At 32.6% G+C, this 26,286-nt stretch overlaps 1 protein-coding gene across 1 annotated transcript; it reads right to left on the bottom strand.

Annotated features, from left to right (window-relative positions):
* Positions 1–9,153: 9,153 nt before the first annotated feature.
* On the bottom strand, positions 9,154–24,838 carry LOC140431576 (potassium voltage-gated channel protein Shab-like; the record flags this gene model as incomplete). The annotated part of the gene is made up of 4 exons (XM_072519471.1): positions 24,438–24,838; positions 21,638–21,772; positions 12,865–13,116; positions 9,154–9,386 (listed from the first exon to the last, which is right to left on the bottom strand). Coding segments are annotated over exons 1-4 (910 nt in total), but the record flags the coding sequence as incomplete, so codon positions are not given.
* Between the last annotated feature and the right edge of the window lie 1,448 nt (positions 24,839–26,286).

The following is a 26,286-nucleotide window of genomic DNA, read 5'->3' as shown; positions in this document are numbered from 1 at the left end:
CTTTTAGCTCATTTAAAATTAAATTATTTTGTCTTGTGTCGTTTCAGGAATTCGTAACATTCATTCCAACATAAGAAGTGTGGGGAGGACTGCAAGCTCATAAGTATCTAGTCCAAGTTAGACGTGCACTTGTAAGACGTGCTTCACTCTGGACTTATTATTAGAGTGTTAGAGGAATAGGGCTTTTCGGCGGTGCGCTGTCCAACGTGCGAGGTCGGGACCTTATTCTTACCTGCGTTCACTGGGTTCGGCCTTACAGGGATAAACGGACAAATGTTTTTGTAGCATTCACAAGCACGACAAAAAAAGTGAGGAGCCCTCGCGCTATGGAAAGCATGAGAGCCTCAACTGAGAGAGGGTTTTACCAGAATAGGACAGAAAGACCTCCTGAATGTCAGGAACTCACATGCGCCCTAGTCTACTTAGATCGGAGCTTATTGAGTTTTCTGCGTTTGGGATTTCAAGACTTCACCCCGGGGAATCTTTTTTAACAATCTATGTTTTTTAACTACGCAAGAGCCTCTTGTAAACACGAGAGGCGTGCGGCAGGTCTGCGCCTAAGCCAGAATATTGCGTAGTGTTTAAGAGTTATAGTTGCTCTTGGAAACGCAATCCAAGTAGTGATACCTGCTTTCCAAGACCTGTCGCTGTTTTCTTTGATTTTGGCCCAGTATAACCTGCAGTGGGGCGGAACGACTGATTTGCTAGCAAGCTAAAAGTACTTGAGTGAAAGAAATTCAAACATTACGGACTGGGCGGCTCACCAGCCCTCCCAGACACCTCTAGTGTGGTCGTAACTATGACTTTCTTAAGAATTAAAAAAGGGCATGATTATGTTAATATGTACAAGAAAGTGAAAGATTTTTTTATATATAAATAAAAAACAACACTATCATCTTGAATTAACAATGGACAGTACGTTTATGACATTAAAAATAAAATACAAAAATGGGAAAAATTTATACAAGAGCTGTTCTGGGATAGAAGAATGAACATTACGATAAATAATTCTAATAAAAGTCCACCAAATCTAAAGGTCAAAAATGGAATATGTCATTATTCAATTAATCAATTAAAAACCCAAAAAGAGCGTTAGACCTGACGAAGCTTATCCTCAAATATGTAAGTAATAAAAAATTGATAGTCTTGATCTGTAAATAATTTTGTTTAATAAATTTTACACTAGTGGGGAAATATCGAAATAGTTGAAATATATTTTTATTTCCCTAACTTCGGACGATGTGTAGATTTCAGAATAATGTAGTCTTATGAGCCAAGTACTTAAAATTCTACTTAAAATGGATCATAACATATTACAGATAAATGTGAAGAAGACATGCGATACGACCAATTTGGATTCAGAGCCGGAATAAGAACCCAGAGAGGCTTTGTTTTCTCTTTAAGAACTGTTGCAGAAGAGCAAGATTTGTTTGATAGGTGTTGCAGCTTTGAGTTATATACAAGTTTTCGACAACCTTACGTTTAAAAATTCATTAGTTAGCACATCTTAGTTGGATAGCGCATGTAACCAGGCGAGAGGAAGACGCCTGGAACAGTCCGAAATTTGACCAAAGAAGGCCGATGGAACAACGAGCCAAAGAAAGACTGAGAATTAGGTATCAAGACAACGATAAAGAGGATGATTAATCTATTAGAGTTAGAGTGTGAAGAAGAGTTGAAGAGTTGAAGACTGAAAATTAGGAATCAAGACAACGATAAAGAGATGATTTATAATCTATTAGAGTTAGAGTGTGGAGAATAGTTGACAAAAACAGGGTAAATGGAAGATTGTTCTGAAAAAGCTTTGGCTCATATCAAGATGCACTGAAGATGATTACTGTTGCAGAAGTAATGAAGTACGACCAACAAAAGGATATTTTTCTTATTCTTTGTTCATTTAGAAAAGTCATTTCATCAAGCAGATCACAAAATGTTAAGTTCTTTACACAACATTAACTTATATGATAAAGAACTCAAATTAATAAGAAACTATTATTGGAGGCAAAATGCCAAGATTAGGATAGAACTATCACACATTCATTGGAGCCACAATCTTAGTATTGACCCTCGTGTTAAAATGGACATATTGCTATATCTGCCAGTGGTACTATATAGAATGAAAGCGTGGACTTAGGGTGATTTTATGCTTAAACGCTTGGAAGTCTTGGAAATATGGGCATGCAAACGACTACTGAGAATAAGCTGGGTCAAAAAAGTTAAAAAGAAGGATGTCCTTAGACGTCTGAACCAAACAACACAACTGGTCAATACAATAAAGAGATATACAAGCTGGAATACTTTGGTCACATTATGAGACACCCTAAACTTTTGCATCTGATTATTAAGAGAAAAATCCAAGTAAATGTGGTCCTGGTAGAAGAAGACAAAAAATCTAAGACAATGGTACGGAAACTCGACTACATCATTATTTAAGATGCTATCAATAAAGTCAAGATAGCGAATATGGTAGCAAACATGAATATCAAACGATCGATAACGGTCATGGAACTAGAAAAAGAAGAACATCAAGTTATTTAAAAATATTAGTGCTATTCAGGAAAGCCTTGTAAAACCTTTCTGCAGGAATAAACATTAATAGGGAACACATTTCTAATATAACAAGATATGAAGATGACACTGTTCTACTAACTGATAAAGACAGTTACAGAAAGTCTTAGACCAACTAAATGATGCTTGTCGAGAGTTTGGAATGAAGATGAACGAGAGAAAACCAAGATAAGGGGTTATTTGATATGGGCCAAATGTCCCTTTAGCTATAATGATAAATGGGAAATATTTTAGACCTAGGTAAGCTATGGTTAAGAATTCTTGGCTGCTGAATTAACAAGAAGCTTAACCCAGAACAAAAAAATTAAAACGAAAATAGAATTTCTCAGCCTAGTGATAGTTTCTTCAAGAAGCGTGGTCTACTATGCATATCAAAACATACATATCAAACTAAGATTGAAATTTCAATCAGTAAAATAAAATGTTTCTGTTTTTCTCCAAGGAGTCAAAACGTAAACTCTAAAGTTAAAGAGTCTAAATAAGTTAGCGGCATTTGAAATGTGGTCTCCGGATAACCGGAGATTTTTAGAAATTCCCTTTAAATAGACTAAATATAAAAACCATAAATGACTAAATATAGAAAAACAACTATTAAAAAACCGATTAAAATACGAAAAACTAGGTATTTGGGTTATTTGGTACGTAACGAAAAGTACTACATTTTACAAATTATCATTAAGGGCAAAATAGAGGGAAACAACGTATTGGGAGAAAAAAAATTGTCCTTGGCTGCAAAATATTGTAGCATTTCTAAATTCTTGGATATGTATTGAAATCCCCTCATATTTGATAAAGTATCAAAGAATAATCTTAGTGTATTTTATTTCCCATGCGTACGTATTAAAACACCGAATTCTTCCAATTCATCTTAGCGTCTCCCATTAAAATAAAACCATTTTTAGAGTTGTTTATATTTCTTGGGTATTTTTTTCTTTGATCGAACCGCTAAATATTCTGCGTTTCAAATAAATATTCCAGTTTATATGTTTTGTTTATGCTAAGTTAAGCGAATGAATTGAAAAGATTATTAGATCACTCTCGCTAAAGCGGCTGTCGGCTAGAGTCACTTATAGTGTTAGTCTAAAATGTTTCTTCGAATTGTATTGTTTCCTGTTTTGTTCCTTATCATGGAAATGTAGTATACAGTAGCAGTTAAATGCTTGGTTTAACAACAGTTTTTGAAGATGGCCTCATGTTGCCATTGTGCTGTGCCTGTTCCAGTCTTCGAAGGAGACGAGTTTTCAAGGTTTATGTTCAGCCGGTGCTGACTTCCACCCTCTATCTTCTTATCCCTGGGTCGTCATCCCGGATCTGCCCCAGTATAATTCCAGTTCCCGACCCCAGACATGCAGAGTGAAATTTAGTGGAAATTTAAGGTAACTTTTGGTTTTAAATTTTACCATAAAAGTCAAGATAGACATTTTTTTTTAATAATAATTGCTTTCATTATTTAAAAAGCTAATTTTTTATTTGCCACAGTTTATAGTCCAGTAACCATTTGTAAGTTTTTGTAGCATCTCCCGAGTTTGTAAATGAATAGAAACACATGTAAGTTTTTCTTTGTTATTGAAGTTATACTTCTATACGCGCGGGTCGCATGAGTTGCATGAGAGTGAATCTGTGAAACCATTACATATGTAAGATAATGAGTAAGAGAGAGACAGGAGACATATTTTCTCTCTCTTCCTCTCTCGAGAATAAAAATGTTCCTTTTGTATATATATTTAATATTATGTATATTTGTATATAATGTATATATATATATAATATTATAGATAATATAATATGTATTTAATATTATTATTTATGTGATATGTTTTGTATTATTTAAAATTAAACGTTTATATTTATTTTAGGCTTATGTATTCAAAATAATCACTGTTTTTACCGAGAACTGTCAATTTTGAAATCCGTTAGTGTCATGTCTAATTGGCAAATCCTTTACGTGTTTGGTTCATACGCTGGTGGTTGTGAGTTCGAATCCCAATTATGAATTTCCTTTTTTATTTTTGAAAATATTTAAAAACCTCAAGTTAATCGTATTAAAATATATGTAATATATGCAAAAAGCATAAATTTTAAAATAAAATGAAAATTTACAACATAATCCGAGTTGTTGGTTTTTATTTTTTATCTTCGTAAAGTAAGTTATGTATATTGGCAGTTTTAAATACTTATGAATATTACATTTTAATTTATTTTATTATTATATTGAATTATGTTGCAGTGTATTTATTGTATTGTAATTTTTATATTAATAACAAAATAAACAATGAATTTTACTGCAGAGTATGTGTAAAATTTTTTTTGCATTCAACTCCTTTTATACATATATAAAAATAAAAAATATATGTTTTTCATTAAAAAATTGATACAATCCTTCATTTACTATGCTCCTATTACAGGTCAAAATGTTTTATATACAGCAAACGATGCACTATATACCTATATAACTAATTCCTTTTCTCTTTATGCTCTCTTTTACCTATAGCATTACATATATAATGATTGTGCAGATTGACTCCTATATAAATTTTTAACAGCGAACGCGTGTATAGAAGTATAACTCTACCGGCAGTCTGACTGGACTGCCACACCCGTTTTTTTTTATATTTACTTTTGTGACTATCTTTATGTATTATTTGTATTTTTGAAACTGTTTGTGGTGAGACACAATAAATGTTTAATTTTTTGTAAACCATTTTGTTTGTTTATCTTGATTAACTCTCTAACCCTTTTTTGAGTTTCATTTGAAAAAGATATGTTTTTCATAGATTAGTTACAACTAGCTGTTGTAATAGTTATAATTAAGTACCTCGAAGTGGCGTCCTTTTTAAAATTACTAGAGGTGTTTGCTGTTTCCTTTCTGTGTGTGATTTTGTTTGTCCCAAGAGATTCACGTGATTCTTTGTCCATTTTTTTGTAGTTGCCCCCAATCCAAACCCCCTTGTCATTTACTTATCCACGAACCCCAGCTCTCCTAACAAACCCTGAGTCCCGTTCGCACAAGTATCGATTATTTTGGCTTGCCCTATCTCCGCCCCAATAATTTCAGTCCCCAATTTCTACCCCTTTCAATAATACCCCATGTGGTAGGCAAAATATTTTCGTTACAATATTAAAAGCAGAAAAGGACAAGGCCTAAACAACTTAGGCGCACAACTGAAAATGAAGAGTTATTTTTAATCATAATCGATAATCTTTAATGATGAAGATGGTACATGAAGGAGAGAAGCTGCGCTCTATTACATCTTCATGTCAAGCCGAAATAAGAGGAGTTTAGTTCTCTAGTAGAAGAAGTGTAAAACACAGACTTTTACTATAAGCATCGTTAAAAAAAATTCTGCTTAAATTAGTGCTACCATACAACTCTCAACTTCGTACAAAATACCTCTCCAGAACATAATTATCAAATAAAAAATCGATCTTAATCTGTGCAAACTGTAAAGAAAAAATATTTTATATAAATGAGACTTATATAGAAATCTCGTTGGGAAAAGCTGTTATAACTAGTTCGATAATTAGGTGGCAATTAAATAAAAGAGTTATTTAATTGCATTTATCAATCGACAAAACGTTCTATATCATTATCCAAATCCTATTTTCCAGATATCTGCCTTCACACGGCGCTTAAACTCAAAGTGTGCGCTACTCTGTTGCAAATTCACTGCAGCTTAATTTAGAAATAAAGTATATATACGAGAATTTACACCAAAATAAGCTTATTCGCATTTTTTTGTTAAATCCTGATAGATAGTTTTAATAAATAAGGTTGTAGCGAAATAATTACTAGATTAATTAAACTACTAAAGTGTTTTTAATTATCCGATATTTTACATAAAAAATATTAGATTATTTAACTAGAAATAAAGTAGCTATAATATTGTTAAAGCATTTTAGATAAGGAGATACGGTCTGGCCCAAACTCTAACCAAGAATTGAGAGACAGTTTAAAGAAACTTCAAAAAAAATAAATACCGAAATAATTTTCATGGACAGCTTAAATTACCTCAAATACGAAAACCGTATATAACTATTATTTCTAACTATACAACTATTTTTTCGTTTGACATGCTACATTTTGCTCCGCCACTGGAGGAGGTAAACGAATCGAGCTTAGACAAGGAAAGACAGATGAAACAACTTATTGCAATTGTTTTTACACGCACACGCCAAGAACGATGAAAACGATTATAGTACTTGTAACGATGGAGAAAGAACAATGCAAGGGAATTCCTAGGCCAAGAAACCAGAAAGGTTGGATTAAATATAGCCAACGGGATAGTGAAAATTATGAATAAATATGGGATTAATATTTAGAACTAGGCACTTGATATTGTTATTAGAGAAATGTGTAGGGCAGTAAGGTCAAATAGTAAACTGATAAAAGAATTTGCAGGAAATTTTAATACTACTATACCAAAACATTCAAAAAACCACGCTGAAAGCATTAGAAAATAAATAAAAGACAGAAATATAAAGTTCAAATTAAAGAGTCTTCGTTTAAGGAATTTACAAAAGATTAGAGATATACTAGATCAATAACTAAACCAACTACGAAGGTTCATAAGACCACAGAGAAACGAAAAGAAAGACATTGTTGAAATCACTAATGTAAAAAATATGAGTGGATTCTTTATCTACACTATAACTTACAAACTGTTTAAAAATAATTGGAAAATGCTTTGTCAGAAATAGGAATATAACAACAGATAAAAAAACGAAATTCACTATTTAAAGATTATGTGTAAATGAACTGCTCAAATGTGGAGAACAGATTCTTGTTAAACAACTTCAAACGTTAATATAAATAGAATTAGAGTATGTTTAAAGATAAATGATCAACATAAAAATATAAACAAAGTTCAGAAATATAAATAAACAATATTATGCTTGTGACTTAAAATCATACAGAGAAATTTTTAAATGAAAACCGTCACAGCAATTAAAGATGCTAGCCAAAAAGAAAAACTGAAGCGGAAATTCTTTGGCTCTATATACAATAAGACAAATACACCAAAGATAAAACACGATTATTAGTTTTGTCGATCATAAACACATATGGGAAACAGAGAGAGCCATAAGTCAGATAGATCGAGATCTAAAAAATAGAGCAGCCAAGAAAAGACGTCTCCAATATTGGGTTTAGGTTATCAGATAGATAGTAATATCGTTTTATATTAAGTAGGTTTTGAATGCCATTTATTATGATTTAAATATACAGGTCATTTATGTTTATATTATATTCTGCAATTTTTACACATATACAGGACGTAACTGTTTAAAATAGATTTAAAATTAAGATAAAACTAAAAGTTAGTGGAAAATATTTATAAAAAAAGTATTTATTTATATATTTCAAATTTGAATTATACATTGTCGAGCGTAAGATTAAGACTAATCCATAATTTAAGGTTATTATAGAGTTTTTTTTACTTATTTTTTGGTTGAAACAAAAATTACTAAGTAATTCCTTGCAAAAATCAGGTTTTTGTTGTTTAAAGTTTATTAAAAATAATAAAAATATACTTTTCGTTGAAAGTATACTTTTCGTTAAAAGACAAAGAAATCTTAAGAGCTTCTTAAGCGAGTATTACCCCCTCTTTCATTAATAGCATCTCGTACATGACGAGACATGCTGTAAACCAGATTTTGGATCTAATTCCGTGGAAGATTGTCTGATTCCTGCATCAGAATATCCCGAAGCTCGCTATAATTTCTGATGACTAGTACATGTTCATATAAACATTTACTTACCTTATTCCAAATATGTTCAAGGAGATTTAAATCTGTATTGCATACAAGCCAAACATGATTTAATTATCGTCAATATATTTAGTAACTATCCGATCAGTGTGGAATATGTGTGTGAATTAACACCCATAAATGTTGAGACGTCTCCAAAAATAACCATGAAGGGTAAAATATGATGTTCTAGAACTTCTGTCACATTCCTGTGTGCAGTAAACATCCCATTTTTGATAAAGACCCTCCATCAAGTGGAAGTCATTCGGCAATACACGCTTGAGCTATTCTCACACGTCGCATTTGAATCAGTAAGACAGAATGATTTTTGTCGGAAATACTACACGACTCCAATTCGATACTATGCAAGCTAAGTATTCTCGTTAAAAATTCAATCTGGCAATCCGATGATCACGGAAAAGAGGTGAGCTAATTGCTGTAGTTTAAGAATATAATCTGTAGCATTAACTTGCATCCTAACTTTCCACTCACATATGTTTATATTTCACACTTCCTGTAGATGATTTCGAAGGAAAACAGGACTTGTCATGAACCAGCTCTTAAACTGAGCAGACTCTTTATACCGTCGCGTCGGGATACTCATTGCGTACTCCGTATTTACACCAAAGTTACTTGCAGTATCGCGCTGACAACGGCCGTCTTATAAAGCCGCCACAATTATTGCCATATCAACAGAATTTATTCTCATTGTAATACACTAACAATGACAACAACTTAGTAAACGATGTTACATTAAAATAAAATCTACAATAATTCTACAAATTTCGAAGTGACTCAGTTGTATGCCCGGCAACGGTGTAAATAATATCCAATAAATACTTTTTTCAAATAGTATCAAACCACCATCTATATCAATAATATTAGTAAGCAATATAGAGAAATTTTGGAACGTATTTGCTCTTACCCTTGCTGCAATGGACGTAGTAGGTTTTTCCAACATATCCCACAACCACTTCTGATATTGCGAACATTTATCCTCGCCGAATTCCTCCTCGTCCCGTTGCCTCAAGGATTCCGCTTCCTTTCTCATTTCCTCGTGGACGTGCTCTTTTCTGAAACAACAAAGCGTATATTAGCTCGACGATTTAAAAGTTAATTAAGATTTTTTACGATTTGAAGAAGTTTCTATTGCAGTTATTGAAAACTATTGGAATCAAAATGGATTATTTTTCAATAGATATAAGCGAAACTTTAATGGTTTTTTTTAATTATCACTAAATTTATTAACAAACTGGATGCTTGGATACATGGCCATAACAAATTACTGTTGTTACCGTTACTACATTAACTAGGTACATAAGTAAAACTTACAATTTACAACTATTTATACAGAGTGTTTTATTAATAATTGGAAATATTTTAACTGTAGATTCCTGGTATTAAAATATTGGGTGTATACTAGTTCGCACCCGCGGTCAGATTTTAATACCCCACAGAAAAGGGGCATAGGTAAATTCACTCCGGCCATATATTTCTTAAAAAAGATATTTGAATATTGTCTTCTCAATCTTTGTATGGGTTTTTCCGTATCAGAAGTTGCAATTGATATATTTCTTTGAAAAGATTGGTGGGTAATTAGTAGTCTACCTGAAATTTTATGATAAGAAATAAGGGTGGTGCGAATCTTAACATTATTACTTTAGTTCCAGTTTGAATGTCGTTATACCTAGTTCTCCGAAAGAATGTTGAGAATTCCATGGGTACAAAGAGTTACTAATGTTGAGGTATTTCGTCGCACGTGTAAACAAAAAGAATTACTAAGAATAATCAAAGAGAGGAAAATGCAATACTTGGGTCATGTGTTGAGAGGCGAAAGATATGAATTACTTCAAGTTATACTGGAAGGAAAAGTACAGGACCAAAGATCAGTAGAAGACGCCAGAACTCATGGCTGAAAGACCTGAGGAGATGGTTCGACCGCTTATCTGCAAAAATCTTTCGCGCAGCAGTTTCCAAAATTACAATTGCTATTTGGATCGATAACCTCAACATTTTTTGTAAATTAGAAACAATTTATGTTGATGGAACTTTTAAATACTGCACTAAATTTTTTATTTAACTATTTACAGTTCACGGACTCGAACAATCACAGGCATTTGAAACGCATGTTGGGCTGCGACAGTGAGATGCGCTGGCGTGTCCCCTTTTCAACAAAGCTTTGAAAAGGCGGTCAGGGATGCCCAAATAGACAGCAGAGGAAACATTTTTAATAAATCATCCCAAATTTTGGCATATGCAGATGATTTTGATCTAGTTGCCCGCACAACACTCAAGCTAGAAGAAATGTATACCACCTTGTCAAACGCCTCAAAAAATATGGGCCTGCAAGTAAATGAAAATAAAACTAACATAATGGCATCAACACCCAAGAATAGAGCCAGAAACATCGGCCACCAATTCACGGTTGATAATTCTACCTTTGAAGTGGTGGACAAATTCACATACTTAGGCTCCCTGATCACCAAGGAGAACGTCATGACGGCAGAAATCAAGCGAAGAATAATCCTAGCAAACAAATGCTATTTTGGACTAAGTAGACATATAAGAAGCAGAAACTTAAGCCAAAAAACAAAAATAACCATATACAAAACCCTAATACAACCAGTGTTGACATATGGGTCGGAGACATGGACCATTTCCAAGGCAAATGAAAATCACCTGCTTATATTTGAACGAAAGATCCTGAGAAGAATATTTGGTGGCATCTACGAGATATATCACAGATATAAACATATATTTGGTGGTAAAGACGTAGGATCCTTTATAAAAATAGAAAGACTAAGATGGGCAGGACATCTGGCAAGATCACAGCAGAACAACCCTCCTAGAAGAATCCTTATGTCACAATCTGTGGGAAGTAGAAGTAGGGGTAGACCAAAACTCAGATGGAGGGATGGTGTAGATGAGGATGGTAGACAAATAGGCGCAGCAAACTAGCAACAGTTGGCAATGGATAGAACTGACTGGCGTAATAGACTTGGGAAGGTCGAGGCTCTTTTATAGGGCTGTAGCACCAATGATGATGATTTTACAATCTTCACCCTAATATATTTAAATTTTTAGAAGTTTTAAAAGATATTCAAATTGACACCCATATAAAAATACGAAGTTCTAGGAAACCAAAAAAAGTGTACCGAAAAGTACTTCTAGAGCGTCAAAAATTTGTTGATCACAAAATAGCGGTATTAAAGCAAAATAAAATTAGTAGATTTGATTTTGTCAAATGTATTTCATTTAGATTTTTAGCGAAATAAATGCCTCGTTTTAATTTATATTTGTTTTATTTTGTAATGGTAGAGAATATCCCATATTATGTTAGTTTTTTACACTTGTATTGCTTTCTTATTATACCTTTATTTTAGAGTAGGCACAAAAATTATTCCAGTAGTTTTTAAAAACAATTTAAAATTTCCAATATAATTTCTAAATCAATCACTAACATATTTCAAAATACATAACAGTAATGAGCGCGCTAGTAACCGGCAAAATAACGCAAAAGATGGAAAACATAATGAAGTTGTGAGATAAATAGAAATGAAACTAGTGGAGATGGGAAATTTAGCGATAGAACTTATAATTTTACATTTCGTTTATTGTTTCCCACCTTTAGACGTAAGAGTTTTGAAACTACCGCTGTGACAGTGACAATTTTAGTTGACATCCTCCTCTGATACGGCTAAAGGTGGGAAACAGTGAATAGAATGTAAATTTATAGGTTTATATCGCTAAATTTCTCATCTCTACTAGTTTTATCTCTTTTATCTTACAACTTCATATGTTTTCCATCGTTTGCGTTATTTTGCCGGTTATTATCGCGCTTATCACTGTATTTATATAAATATGTAACTACTAATATTTGATATAATTTCTAATATAAAATACAAAAGCCGCAGTACCTATTTTGCTGGTGTTAATTTTCCTAGAACTTAATAGATAAATACTTAATCCGCTTGACCACGGGAGCGAACTAGGTTATGGTTTTCGGAGCGAACTCCGAATGGGCGTGAGAATTTTCCACCTAGTCTGTCTTTGTACAATTCTGAAATCTTAAACCAACACATACTGAACTAACTTTATTTCTCCTCACGAATGAAATAACTTAAACGTTAGAAGATTTGGCTAATGAGTTGCTGGCAATTTAAGCAGCTATACTCTTTATTTTTTAATGGAATTTTTTAAATAATTTCAAAAAATGTCTTCCAAAACACAGTAACTACAAAACATCAGAAGATGTTTCGCACGTTACTGAAGTTTATAAGTTATTACAGCAGCCAATTATCTTATTGATACCATTCTTATGATACCATTGCTTCAGTCACTCGAAACTTTTTAAAGAGGATTTTCCGACTGCAATCTAGTGCTTTGTATATATGAGATTCTCTGTTACATATCCTTCACCTTAAGGATCGATGAAACTGGAAAAAACATGGGAAAAATATATTAAAATCATGTATCTCCATGCATGTTATAGCAAATCTACTACGGAAACTTCAAGTATATTATATAAATTCATAAACAAAATATACTTACCGTTGATGATATTTGTGTTGACAACACGACTCTAAATAGAGTTCGTCCACTCCCCAATACTCGAGATCATCGCTGAAAGCTAAAACGCACATTTCGTCGACGAGATGTAGCTTTCCGGTGCGGTAGAAGTTGAGGATAGAGCTAAAGGATTTAGGGTGGCGATCGAAGAAATATTCGTTGTCTATGAGGGAATAGTCGTCGCAGAGTTCGCTGAGAGATTCGTGGGTGTTGCAGTCACGAAGGCGGCCTAACCTGAAATAAAAATAACCATAATTTAAGAAATAAATGTATTAAAATATGTTTTTGTTTATGAGATAGTAAACATCAACAATATCTAAAAATAATTCTAAAAACGTTGATACTATTTTTTGTAATAGTTGGTATTGATTTGTATGTGTAAAATTATTTCAAATAAAAGTTGGAAAAAATATTTTTACAATTTATAATAAAAACCATCATAGATGAAACATAAATATTCGATTCCTGGTACCACTGTAATATGATGTGATATATATTGTTATGATTCTCGATTTTCACTTTCAGAAAAATATTTAAGATATTAAATATGCAGGCATCTGTTTAAAATTAGGGTAAAAATAAGAATTTAGCGTACTCCAGTAAAAGTGCATTTTTAATCATTTAAAGTGATTCCACAAAAGATTTATTATTAATAGATTAAAAAAAAACAAACAAAATGTGAGGTACAAAAACTTTACGGAACAATGGACTTTGGAAACAAAAAGCGGTTGGGACTTTCTGAAAGAATTTTATTTGTAAGCATTTATAAACGTAGATAGGAAAGATTAACAATAATTTACATAATTTGTTTAGGAATAAAAACAATAAATTGGTTTTTAAATCTTATGAAAATAAAGTGTGACTTTGGTATATTCCAAATAATTATAGACATAGATTTTGTTGTAAAGCCAGAAGTGGGTAGTATGTTGTGTGTATAATGAAACAAAAGGAGGAGACAGAGGAAGAATATTGGTCGAAAGAAAGAGTGGGAAAGAAATTATTTTTATTGAAGTGTGGTAATTGGTCAAGTCAGAGATTTTAGGAAATGGTATGAAAAAAACTGAGAGGTTTGGTTTTGAAAAAAAAAAAAAGAATTTTTATAAAAACTTTGTTTGAGTTCGATACGAGATTTGAAAGAGAAAGGTTGTTTTGATTTTTTTCGTTGTTATTAAAGAAAAATAAATTTTGGCGTTTTTGCCGGTTTTGATAAAAAGTGAATAGTGGGAAAAGTCTTTGTGGCACCGGCGAAACAGTTCACAGCAGATATTTTCAAACAAATTGTAAGTTTTTTATTAAATACAACACATTATTTGACGCGAGGCTGTCGATGTTTTCTTTTTGAGAAACCACCAGATTTGAAGAGCTGTAAGAGGTATTTGATGGAGAAATAATTTCTTTGAGCAAAGATCGAACCAGGAGAAGTGTACCTTGACTTAGGAGAAGCGGGTTTTTAAGAACGCAAAGCCCTGTCAATTTGCAGATAAAATTTTGATTTTCAAAATTTTTCAAAACACAATCATACAGAAATCGAGGTGTTTTGAAAAATTTTCGGTTTGTGAATAGAAACACTTTTTCTTATTTAATTCCTAAAATTAAAAAACACGTTAGAAACACATAATATGTTAATTTTTTTGGATCTTTACAATTTAGATGTCATAATTTTGATGTTAGAAAATTTTATATAGCAGGTATATAAAATTTGTGTTGATAGTATATTGAAGAATGAAAGTTTTTTTTTTTTAGAATTGAACTTCAAATGGGAACGAGCTGGATAAATTTGATATATCTCGGTTTCTTTAGCACGCAGAAGCTTTTTTTTTTGGGACTGCGGTGGCTCGGTAAAATAATAAGAAATGTGCTATTTCCACCTCCCGGTAAAATTGAAAAATTATTTTATTTATTAATGTATAATATTTGTATAAACATATAATATTAATTATTTATTTTTCTTTTAAAATACAAAAATATTAAAATTTGTTTTAAAATAATTTATTCAGAAAGTGTAAAAATAAGCCATTTCATTATTTCGATTTTCCGGGAGGTCCAGTATTTATTATTCTCTCGAGCTACCCTAGTTAAAATAAAATAATTGTTCTGCGTGCCACAGAATACGAGATATTGCAAATTTTTCCAGTGCACTTCAATTTGAAGTTCCATACTAAAAAAAACGGAGCTCGGAAATTTCCAGCCTTCATTTTAAAGTGGCTATAATTTTCGAATACGATCACTTTAACGGGTTATATATAGACGAATGCTGAGAATTCCATGGGTACAAAAAGTTACCAATGATGAGCTACTGTGCCGCATGAGTTGAAAGAATAACTAAACGTAATCAAAGAGAGGAAAATACAGTACTTGGGTCATGTGTTGAGAGGTAAAAAATATGATTTACTCCAACTCATATTGCAAAATATCAGTTGGAAGAAGCCAGAACTTGTGATTTTATATGTGTGTTTACTCTGAGATAGCGCGTCTTTACACAGATAATCTCAACGACTAGTAAGTTGTAATGATAATTTTGAGATATGTTGTAAATATTTACAGTTTCTTCTAATTACAGTGTCTTGAAGAAGGAATAAAGTAATTCCGAAAGCTCGACCAAAAGTCAAAAGAGTGTTTCTATAACATCCTGGCCAAACCTACTGACTGCATCCCTAATAAACTGCTTTCTTTGTATATATATATATATATATATATATATATATATATATATATATATATATATATATATATATATATACTCAGATATTCTACAGTATTCACTGCCTTTCCTCGCTCAACCGTTTCCATCTCTCTCTGTTGTTCCATTCTCCATCGTTTAGGTCTCTCTTACTCGTGGCGTCGTCTACTTCATTCCTCCAGGATTTTCGGGGTCGTTATCTTTTCCTCCTTCCTATGGGACTCCATTCGGTTATTCTCTTTCTCCATCTGCTGCCGCTAGTTCTTCTTACATATCCATACCAGTTTAGTCTTTTTTGTTCTATATATGTTAGTATGTCTGTTTCTATTGATGTTCTTTGCCTTAATTCGTCATTATTCTCCTATCCATTCTTGTTACTCTGCAGCATCTTCGGGGGCATTCCATCTCTGTTGTTACTATCCTACTGCTGTTTTTCTTGTTTATGATCCAATTTTGAGCCCCATATGTCATAATACTTCGCACTAATGTTTTATAAATCTGTGTTTTTGTCTTCATATTTAGGTGTCTATCCCACCATACTGAGTTAAGTTGTCGGATTGCTGTTCTTGTTTGTCGTAATCTTTGTGCAATTTCTTCCTCTGTTGTTGCCTTTTTCGTGATTATAAACCCCAAGTATTTGAATTTGTCCTTTCCTCTGATTGTTACGTTGTCATAAATCGGAATCTCTTCTATGTCTTCTTCACTTGTAGATAGTACTTGTACTCTGTTTTTGCGAGGTTAATATCTAGGCCAGCCTTGGTATATTCTTCTTGTAGTTTCTTCGTCATGTCATGCTGAGGTCGTCTTGGTCTTGTGCAATCACTACTTGATCGTCTGTAAAGCTTAACATATATAGGTATTCGCTCCGTACCGGTACTTGCGGTACTGCAGGAGCCCTTTTGTTGTGGTGAAGTTCTTGTTCCCATTTTAATGGACACTTTATTTTCTTTATGCAGAGCTTTTGTAGCTTCTATGAGTTCCAACTGTATTTCTAATTTGTACATTGCCTCCCATAGTTCTGACCTCGATACAGAGTCATACGCCTTTCTCAGGTCCACAAATGCCAAATGTATATCTCTATTTTTTGCTTTTTCTTTTCCAACAGTTGTTCCACTGTGTATATGTCGTCTATGTATGATCTTCCTGCCGTGAAGCCTGCCTGATCCTCCCCGATTTTGCCTTTTATCGCTTGCTCTATCTTTTCTCGCAGTATCTTCCCATATAATCTTCCTATTGATGATATTACGCTTATTCCTCTGTAGTTTTCGTATCATTTTCTATCTCCTTTCTTAAATAAAGATGTCATATATGCCTCCGTCCATTCCTTTGGAAGCTGTTCTCCATTTATGGCTTTCTGAAATATCCATTGTATCATCCGGTGTAATTTTTTTGATCCGTATTTTATAAGCTCAGGTGAGATGCCTCCAGGTCCCGGTGCTTTCTTATTTTTGATTGCTTCTATGGCCATTCTCATTTCCCTATCTGTTATTTCTATTTTTTGTTGTGAAGATCAGCTTCGTCTTCGCCTGTTTTCTTTTCCAATGAATTGTGGTCTTTGTTCTGTTAACAGTTCCTTGTAATAGTCCTTCCATTCTTTGTCCTGTATATTTCCCAATTTAATTTTTTCTTTTGAGTTTTGTTTCAATCATCTCAGTACTTTCCATGACTCCGAAGTTCTTGTACCTCCTATGTATGTTTCAATATTTAAGCAGGTTCTTTCCCATTCTTTATTCTTTTGTTGTATTATTTGTTTTTTCACATCTACTCTGAGATAGCGCGTTAGTCTTTATAAACTTCATCGTTGTTTGTAGTCAGGCATTTTCTGTATTGTTGCTTTTTTTTTTCTTCAATTATTCTTTTTGTTTGTTAATTTATTTCATAATAGTGCTGTTTATTTGTTATATATTCTTTTTTCTCCAAGGGTTTCGAATGCTGCTTGTTTTATACTCGCCTTTATATGCTCGTATATTTCTTCGATGTTGCCGTATCTAAATTCTATTAATTTTTGATCTAGGACACTCTGAAGGATTTCTCTTATTGACTGTTCTTGGAGTTGTTCTATATCGTATTTTCTTTCTCTTATAGTGTTCAACAATTCTTCTGTAGAAGGGGTCTGTTATGTTTCCAATTATTGCCCATTTTTGCTGTCAGTAGTCTATGGTCCGTTCCACATTCTGCTCCTCTTCTGACTCGCACATCTTTGATCTTTATTGTGGTATCTTGTTTGTTTATTATGTAGTCTATTATCGATTTTAGCTTTTGTGTTTCTTCCGTCCATGTATATTTATAAATATTTTTTATGTCTGAAGAATCCGTTGGTGGTTTTTAGGTTGTTTAGTTCGCATAATTTAATCAGACGTTCTCCGTTATCGTTTTGTTCATCCTCTCCAAATCTACCCACTACTTTATTATTTTCTTTCCTTCCGGTTCTGCCTTTAAGGTCTCCTGTATAATTATAATTATTAACATTTATAAAATTTATAAAATATTATTAACATTTATAAAATACTCCAAAAATAAGGTATTTTTGCAAATATCTCGACCAATTGTTTATCTATTTTAAATTAGAAACTTTCGTATTGAAGAACTTTTTAAGATCTGCAGTTAATATTTAAACTATTTTTCTTTAAAACGTATACGAAACATTTTATAGGCAAAAATAATTTTTTCAATTTTTTATGATTGTTTCAAAAAACGAAGCACAATCAGTTGGACGTCTTCAAGGAGTTGTCATATCCCAAATTTTACGTGATTTTTACGTAAATAAATATTTTTTCACAGATAGACTGAGGTATATGGCAAACAAAATATTTGAAGTAGGATTTTTTACACGCTTTTTGTATTCTTCAGATTTTTCTTTTTCTTTATTGTAATTTTGTTAAATATTTAAAAATTCCTTTTTATAAAATAAAAGAATGTTTTCTTATGCATGAAAAAATCAATGCACTTATTAACTATTATTATTTCCATATATTTGCTTCTATTTAAAGATTTTAATTAAATTATTTATTTAAATTAAACTGTGATACATATTTCTATATTTTATGAATTATAATATTCTCAAATCAAACTATATTAAATTATTGAACACCCTAAATATAGAAAATTATCTTTTATCAAGCTCATAAATCAATATATTTTAAGACAGTCGATATAACACTTTTTATATAAGTTTTTTTATAGAACACTGATATTATTCAGACGACTGTTTTCTTTTGAATATTTATTTTCTAATAAAAATGGGTGAAATCGATGTCAACCTTATACTGCGTTCAAAGGAAAAACAACTTGTTTATGAATCGAGTTCCTGCAAAAAGGTACAAAATATGGCCTCCCATTGTTGTTGTGTGTTACGTGTAAAAAATATAATTAAATAACAGCTTTTCGTTTAGTGTAGGTGTTGGTATTGTGAGCTTTTGTCGAAATATATTGATTATTTTTTTGTATAAATAGGAGAACATTTCCTTTTTTCTTCTTTTTATTAAAGTTCTGTTTTATCAAGGGACGTTCTAAACCTCTTCTTCCTTTCGGTTTGCAACAAAGTATTATTTAGTTAATCGATTTTTATTCATTTTGTTATACCTTATTTATTTGTTTAGTTTATTTGCAAACTAACATGGAAATCACATGAGTTTATGCTTAACAAATTGAAGAAATGATTAAATATTCTAAAAGCATTTTACAAACCTGGTGAGGAGCTGATGTTAAAACATCTTTACTTTTATATAAAGCTTATAGGATCAATCATAGATTATGATTTTGTTCTGAAGCTATTTTCTTGTGGTATGTTAATGCAATTTACTATTCTTGTTGGGAATGAGCCACAATTTTACTTAAAAATCAAGTTTATTTCACGTTTCGATTTCCAATAAGAAATCGCTTTCAAAATACAAAACTTTTTTTACATTTTGATTATTTTTGATACGAGTTTTTATTTCTCATCTATATTGCATCTCAGATAACATATTTCCTTCACTCTTTCTAACGATGGATCAATAATTGTAATTTGGGCGTTTATGTTGGTGTTCTTACTAATGATCATTATTTTTGTCTTCTTGCAATTTAGTTTTAGGCCGTATTTGTTACATGTTTCTACAACGTTATTCATTATTAGAAGATGGCCATTTACTACAATACCATCTGATTCGTCGAAGGCTTCTCTAAAGATGTTTTTAGTGTATATGTGATAGTATGCAACACTGTCGAACCCCTTTTCTGACTATGAAGATCACGAACAGTTTATTTTAAATCGTACTATGCGTTTTGTTAAAGGTATAAGTTTGAGATTAGTCTATATCCTTACCATCGAGTCCTGTTATTTATAGGATATCGATTATTTTCTTATGTGGTACTTTGTCAAATGACTTCTCGAAATCAATAAAACATAGATACACATCAAAGTTGACAGCTCTAGCTGTCTGTATTAAAACTTGCAAACTAAAAAGTGGTTCCTTCGTTTCTAGTCCTACTCGATGAATATGAACTTCACTTAGGTGTTCTTCTAATTTGGTGTATATGTGCGAGTGAATAATAGTAAGGAATACTTTGGGTACATAGGTAGTCAAACTAATTAATCTATGTACTTTACATTTACTAGCGTTGGCTTTTTTTGGGAAGTGGAATGAGTATTGATAGTAGCGAGTCTTTGGTAAGTGACCAGTCTCATATTTGTTGTTGAATACCTTCGTAAAAGCTGTAATTTGCTGTGCCTCTGTAAAAATTCACTATGCACTTAATCAGGTCTTGGTGATTTTCCATCTTTAATCCGCTTAATGGTCGTAGTTACTTATTTGTTTGTTATTTCTGGGCCTTAGTGATTGCTTATTTCTGTCGGTCTTCTTGCTGTGTTTTTGAATAATTCTTGCATGTATTCTTTCAGTATTTTTAATTTATCTTCAATTGTAGTTAAAATCTAACCTTAGATGTCTATAACTATGCCTATATTTCGTTGTTTTCTTGTGTTCTGTATCTCTTTAATCTTGTTGTGCATGTGGAAATCGTCATGTATCACGGGGTGATTTTAATGTATAAAGCTTTCTTGGATGTAATTTAAAAATATTTTCGTTACAATCATATCCATCTCTTTGCGGAATTGGATTAGCCTTTCTCCTCTTTCGTTTTTGGTGCCAGGACTACATATTCTCACAACATTAGCGACTGAACTTTATCTTATTTTGGTTTAAAATCGCCCATAATAATAGTTAGGTCATTTTTTTTTGTCAGTTTCACAGAGTCTTCTAGGGTCTGACAGAAATTTTCTATTTCTTCTTCAGTAGATTCGGACGTCGGTGCGTAGACCTGAATGATGTTTATATTAGATGAACTTAAGTTAATTTTAATCACACAACACTCTCTGTCATCGGCGTAAATCTTATCATTATCACTGTTTTATCTATTTCCATTTTTACTATTATCGCTAACTCATTCTTGTTTCTCGTTGTGTCATCTCCCGAATAATAGATATGATGTTCATTTATAATTGTTACTCCAAAATCGTAAGTTTTTTTTTAATTTTATGTACCTTTCTGGGATTGGTGTGGGGAGAAAATGAACAGGAAACGAACCCAGGACTGAGCAATCGGGCAGAGCACCATTCTAGTGGATGGAACGGTGGGCGTTTTTCTCTTAAATATCCTTAGGGATATTCAAAGAATTTATCCCCTCGTTTCTTCCAGCAGTGTAGTGTTGCTTAACGCCCTGGTCTTGAATATGAATAATCGTTACAATCGTTCGGTTACGAGAGTGTGAAGGAAACGTAGTGACCCTTTTTAACACCATCTCTAAATTTAGCAGATTCTTTTTTCTTTTTCCCATCTTATTTCCGTTTTGCGCTCTTTTAAGTCTTTACCTTAAATTTTTTAAAATCATTTTGATTCCTTTTACCAATCTGTTTTTGTTTTTTTTTTGTTATATATAGTAATTAGAAGATGCACTGTAAGCATGATTGAGAAATACGAGTGTATCTGGAAAGAAAAGATAACAAAAAAAAGACTAGTATTAATATTTTACTAACTACTCTGACATAAATTAAGAAAATAAAAGCACCAACAAAGAAAGAAAATATACGAAACGTACCTGGTGTGCGGTAAGCGATCCAAGGTCCTCCAAAGAACTTCGTGTTTGACTCCACCGACATTGATCACAACCCTCTTATTCAGTGCTTTCGATCTCATTATCATAAAAGGTTCAGGCGGCAGTGAAGACATAGACCTGCAAAAGCCATACTTACAAATCTAAGAAGTTTTTAATTACTTATATTAAAAGCGGATTCATAAAATTAAAAAGTGAAATTTTCAAAGTACCAATAGATAAAGTGTATAATATATACACATCATAATATGCATCATAGAATTATTCATGTTTAGAAACTGTTACAAAGACAGTAAAGAATTTGTATATAATTATGTTGGTTTGCAAGTTTGATATATACAGTTATGGAAAATAATTATTTGACTATAGGACATTAAGACAACGCAACAAACTGAGAAAAATATTATATAGACTTGTATGTTCGAGAGAATAACCTGTAACCGCGTGTCCCATAAGTGTGATAGACCCATAAGCACTATGGGCAGTCTGGTCTGTACATTGTTGTCAAAAGAATATTTATTATTTAGATGTCTGGGGAAATATTTTCAACAATGTGATTACAAGATTAAAAGCAGGTTCATATCTTAGATTAAATCAACAATTGCTTTAATCTCAATTCATAAAAAATAACAAAATAAATTTTTAACGGCATAAATTAAAACAATTTATTCCAAAAATAACAATTTTATAATTTTAATTAAAACTATTTTAAATTAAACTTTCAAAAAGTTCACCACGTTCAGCCGAGCAGTAGCCCAATCTATTGGATAATTGCCTTCGGGTGTTCGACAATATTTCGGGTGTTATGCTTGGAAAGGCCTGAATTATTTTTTGACGTAATTCGTCCAAATTTCCGGCACGTTTATGCTCATGTCGGTAAATTTGTTCCTTCACATAACTCCATATGAACAAGTCCAAATGTGCTAGATCAGGAGAGCGAGGTGGCATTTTTATGGTACCTTTTGTACTAATAACTCTATCTGGAAACGTTAGGTTTAAAAAATCTAACACCTCCCGTGTATTGCGAGCTGGACAGCCGTCTTGCTGCAACTAAATTTCATCTATATTATTAGGTATTGTTCGAACTGCTAGAACTATGTGATTTCTCAGGAGATCTAGGTATTTACGACGACACAAGGTGCCCACAAGGGCCAATTACGTCGTCACCTAAAATACCAGCCCAGACGTTGACTTTTTGACGGTATTGTGTTTTATAGGGCATATACAACAACGTAGTTAAAGAGTACACGAAGCAGCTAGACATCAGAAGAAATTTAGGAAAAAAATATAATAATAATTGAACAGGGAGAAATAGTATTATATAAAAAATACAACTATTTAGGCGTCTGGGAGAGAGCATCGATTAAGATGGTTTAGGCTCGTTTCCGTCTCCTTTCGAAGGTTGGCAATCCAAATGTCAATCTGCTCTTAGCTCATTCTGTGGAAGAGCGGTCAAAACACCTTCTCAGGTCATTCTCATTTGTCCTGTAGTTTGTCTTCTAATATGATACGCAGTAATTAATTACTTTTACCTATCAATACATGACCAAGTATTGGATTTTCCTTTCTTTGATCGTAATTAGCAATTCTTTTTGTTACCCATAATCCGAAGTACCTTTCATTGATAACTTTTTGTATCCATAAAATTTCAGCATACGTTTGTACATATACATCTCAAAGGTATGTATTCTTTTTCCTGTTTCAAAAACCATTGGTAGAATTTTTACCGACATAGAGCATGATAGAGAAAACTTGATAGAATTCCTTTTTTTTTGGTTACACTGGCTGTTAATATTTATTCCTAACTATTTTATGAAAGTTACCTATTCTATTATTTGTCTCTTAGTCTATAAATGTACGCTTATTGATTTTTTTTTGCAAATACTAGAATTTTAGTTTTGGAAAGGTTTAAATTTAAACTGAAGATTTCGCTATGACAAACTACCGAATGTTTTATATTTTGCAGTGCTTATAGTTGCTATTAGGACAATATTATCTGCGTACCTGATATTAGTTATGCTAGTTTCGATGGTCTTGATTTCACTTTGAAACTCATCCAATGCTTCTCTGAATATAGCCTCCAAATACAGATTAAGTAATAGCAGTGATAACACGCAGCCCTGTCGTCGTACTCCTCGCCTGATTTTTAAATCTTTCGGATGTTATGACTATATTTATGAAATCATTAAATTCTTCTTTTTATTGTGCCGTCTTCCAATGAAGGTTAGCGATCACTTCTTTAAACGCTTCCCTATCTTTTGCAACATGAAATATCTGTTCAATCCTGAAGTTAGTTCAATCTTTGGTATTCCTTAGTCAAGATTTCTTCTTTCTTCCCAAGCCTTTTCACCCCTCTACTTTTCCTTGCATAATGACGTGCAGAAAAGAGTATTTATTTTTTTGAAGCATGTGGCCCAAATACGATGTTGCAGTCCAAGGAATTTTTAGAAGACGAATTATTTAATATAAAAGTTTTTTAATAACCAGGTTCCCAAAAAAAGTAGGAGGAGATGACCACTATAATTGGGAAAGCTCACCCCATATAGGGATAAAAGCAAATATACTGATATTCATACGTTGAAACCTATACAATCCTGATCCTATCTAAATACGAAATTTTTTGTATGACAGATTTTTGGTGCGTGTGTAATGCATTATAAAAATCTAACTTGATAAGAGGCACTTTTCTTGGTTAAGGACCGAAAAATTGGTTCCCGATCATACGATTCTAGTTTACACAGGTTTGACCGTAATTTTAATTACAGTTAATAACTATTTGACTTACCTTGAATAAGGCCGTTGTAACTGCAGTGGCAAAGGCGGCGGCGGTGGAGGAGGCGGGGGCGGTTGATTCATCGGCGGCACTTGCGAGGCGGATTGTAAAAGACCCGACGTCATCGAGATCTGCGGAATGGAAGAGTACCGCAACTGTTCTTTATTATCCATTGCCATGGATTGATCACCAGTTGGGGGCGGAGGCATCGGTTCCCACCGGCGAACGGTCAACACCTCCCCTCCGCCCCCGTAGCCGGTTCCCATCGAACCCCCACCACCACCACCACTATCCATAGACATCGTAGGAGGTTGTTGTTGGCTGGGGGTCGTGGTGGTGTTAGCCGTGCTGAGAGCGAAGAAGTGCCGACTTCACCCGCCACTGTCGTCGGCAACGCGTCTTTGGGATATCCGAATCTGAAAAAAAAAAACAAATATTCAATATCTGTACCAAAACTTTAAATAACACATTTTTCATAATCTTCGTTCTTTAGAAGATAGCATTTAAGAGCGTAGGCGCAAAATTTCGGGCCAATGCTTTTTAAATGCATTTATTTTTTTTCGAATCCTGAGAAAAAAAAAACATATTTTTGAAAAATTTAAACGCAGAATGAAAGATTAAATTATTACAAGGGCCGGAAGTCTCTTAGAATAAACAAAAAGTTTTTTTGAATGAGATATTTGAAATTAAAAATCACACTAAATTTTCTCTTTTTTTTCACCCCTGTAAATTAAAATAAACATTATAGAAGTTTTCAAGGACTTTCGGCCTTCGGTAATAATGTATTCTTCAATTCTGCGTTTAAATTTTTCAAAAATATTTATTCGTTTTCTCAGGATTCGAAAAAAAAGAATGCATTTAAAAAGCATTGGCCCGAAATTTTGCGCCTACCCTCGTTTTAAGCATTCAGTCTCCATACTGTTGTGCAATAAAAAAATAAAAGAAATGTAAACGGAAAGTAAAACAAAGAAGTTATGTTAGATAAAGTAATAACAAGATATGAAGGGATTTAATATTGATATTACTTTTAAAGCAACTTATAGAGAAATGTATTTTAAAAGGACAACCAAGTCTATGGACAAAAGCAAAGAGAATAATGATAGATGTAAACGATTCCTAAATTATATTCCAAAAAAAAGTTTTTAATTTAGAGTTATATTAGACATAAGCGCTGACAAGCTGAGGGTTTTCAAATAAATCAAAGCATGATCGTTTTCAAATAAATCAAAGCATGATTTTGTCTTTTAGGTATGAGAACTTCTCTGTTTAAAGATGTCTTTAATAAGTGATTTTTTAAGGACTCAGTTCAGATTTGGCATTAAATAACTTTTTGTTCCTGACTTGTAAAAATAAATTGCAGAATGAGGTGTAGATATATGAAATAGTCTTAAACATGTACTTCAAGAATAAAATAATTAACAAGAAAGTATAGTTGAAGTATTGACTGGAAGAGAAAACTACAATGTCTGGCATATTTTACACTTGGAGATAAATATTAACTGATTTTCCAAAGAACGATTCAAGACAAATACATCATTGGTAGAAGGATCATGTCTGGAAAGAACTTAATAAAATGGTTGTCTTGTAGTTATATTTAACTGTTTCGAGCAGTTGCCTTGAGAGTTAAAATTTACATGTACATTTACGTAGAGGGGGAAAATGGAAAAAATCGATTTACCAAGAATTATTACGCCATAGAAAAAAATATAGCTTAGATAATTTTGAACAAAAACGTTTATTAGCATTTTTTGCGTAGAATGAATTGTTCTCTCAGAAACAACGATTGAAGCGATCGGAAATTTTCAATGTCAGTTACGCGCGGGAAATCAAAGCTCATTAAAATTTACTCTGAGATAGCGCG

This window comes from Diabrotica undecimpunctata, unplaced genomic scaffold (assembly GCF_040954645.1).
Source record: "Diabrotica undecimpunctata isolate CICGRU unplaced genomic scaffold, icDiaUnde3 ctg00001373.1, whole genome shotgun sequence".
Taxonomy (NCBI): Eukaryota; Metazoa; Arthropoda; class Insecta; order Coleoptera; family Chrysomelidae; genus Diabrotica; species Diabrotica undecimpunctata.
The sequence above is the reverse complement of the archived record's forward strand: the minus strand, read 5'-3'. Positions and strand labels throughout refer to the sequence as shown.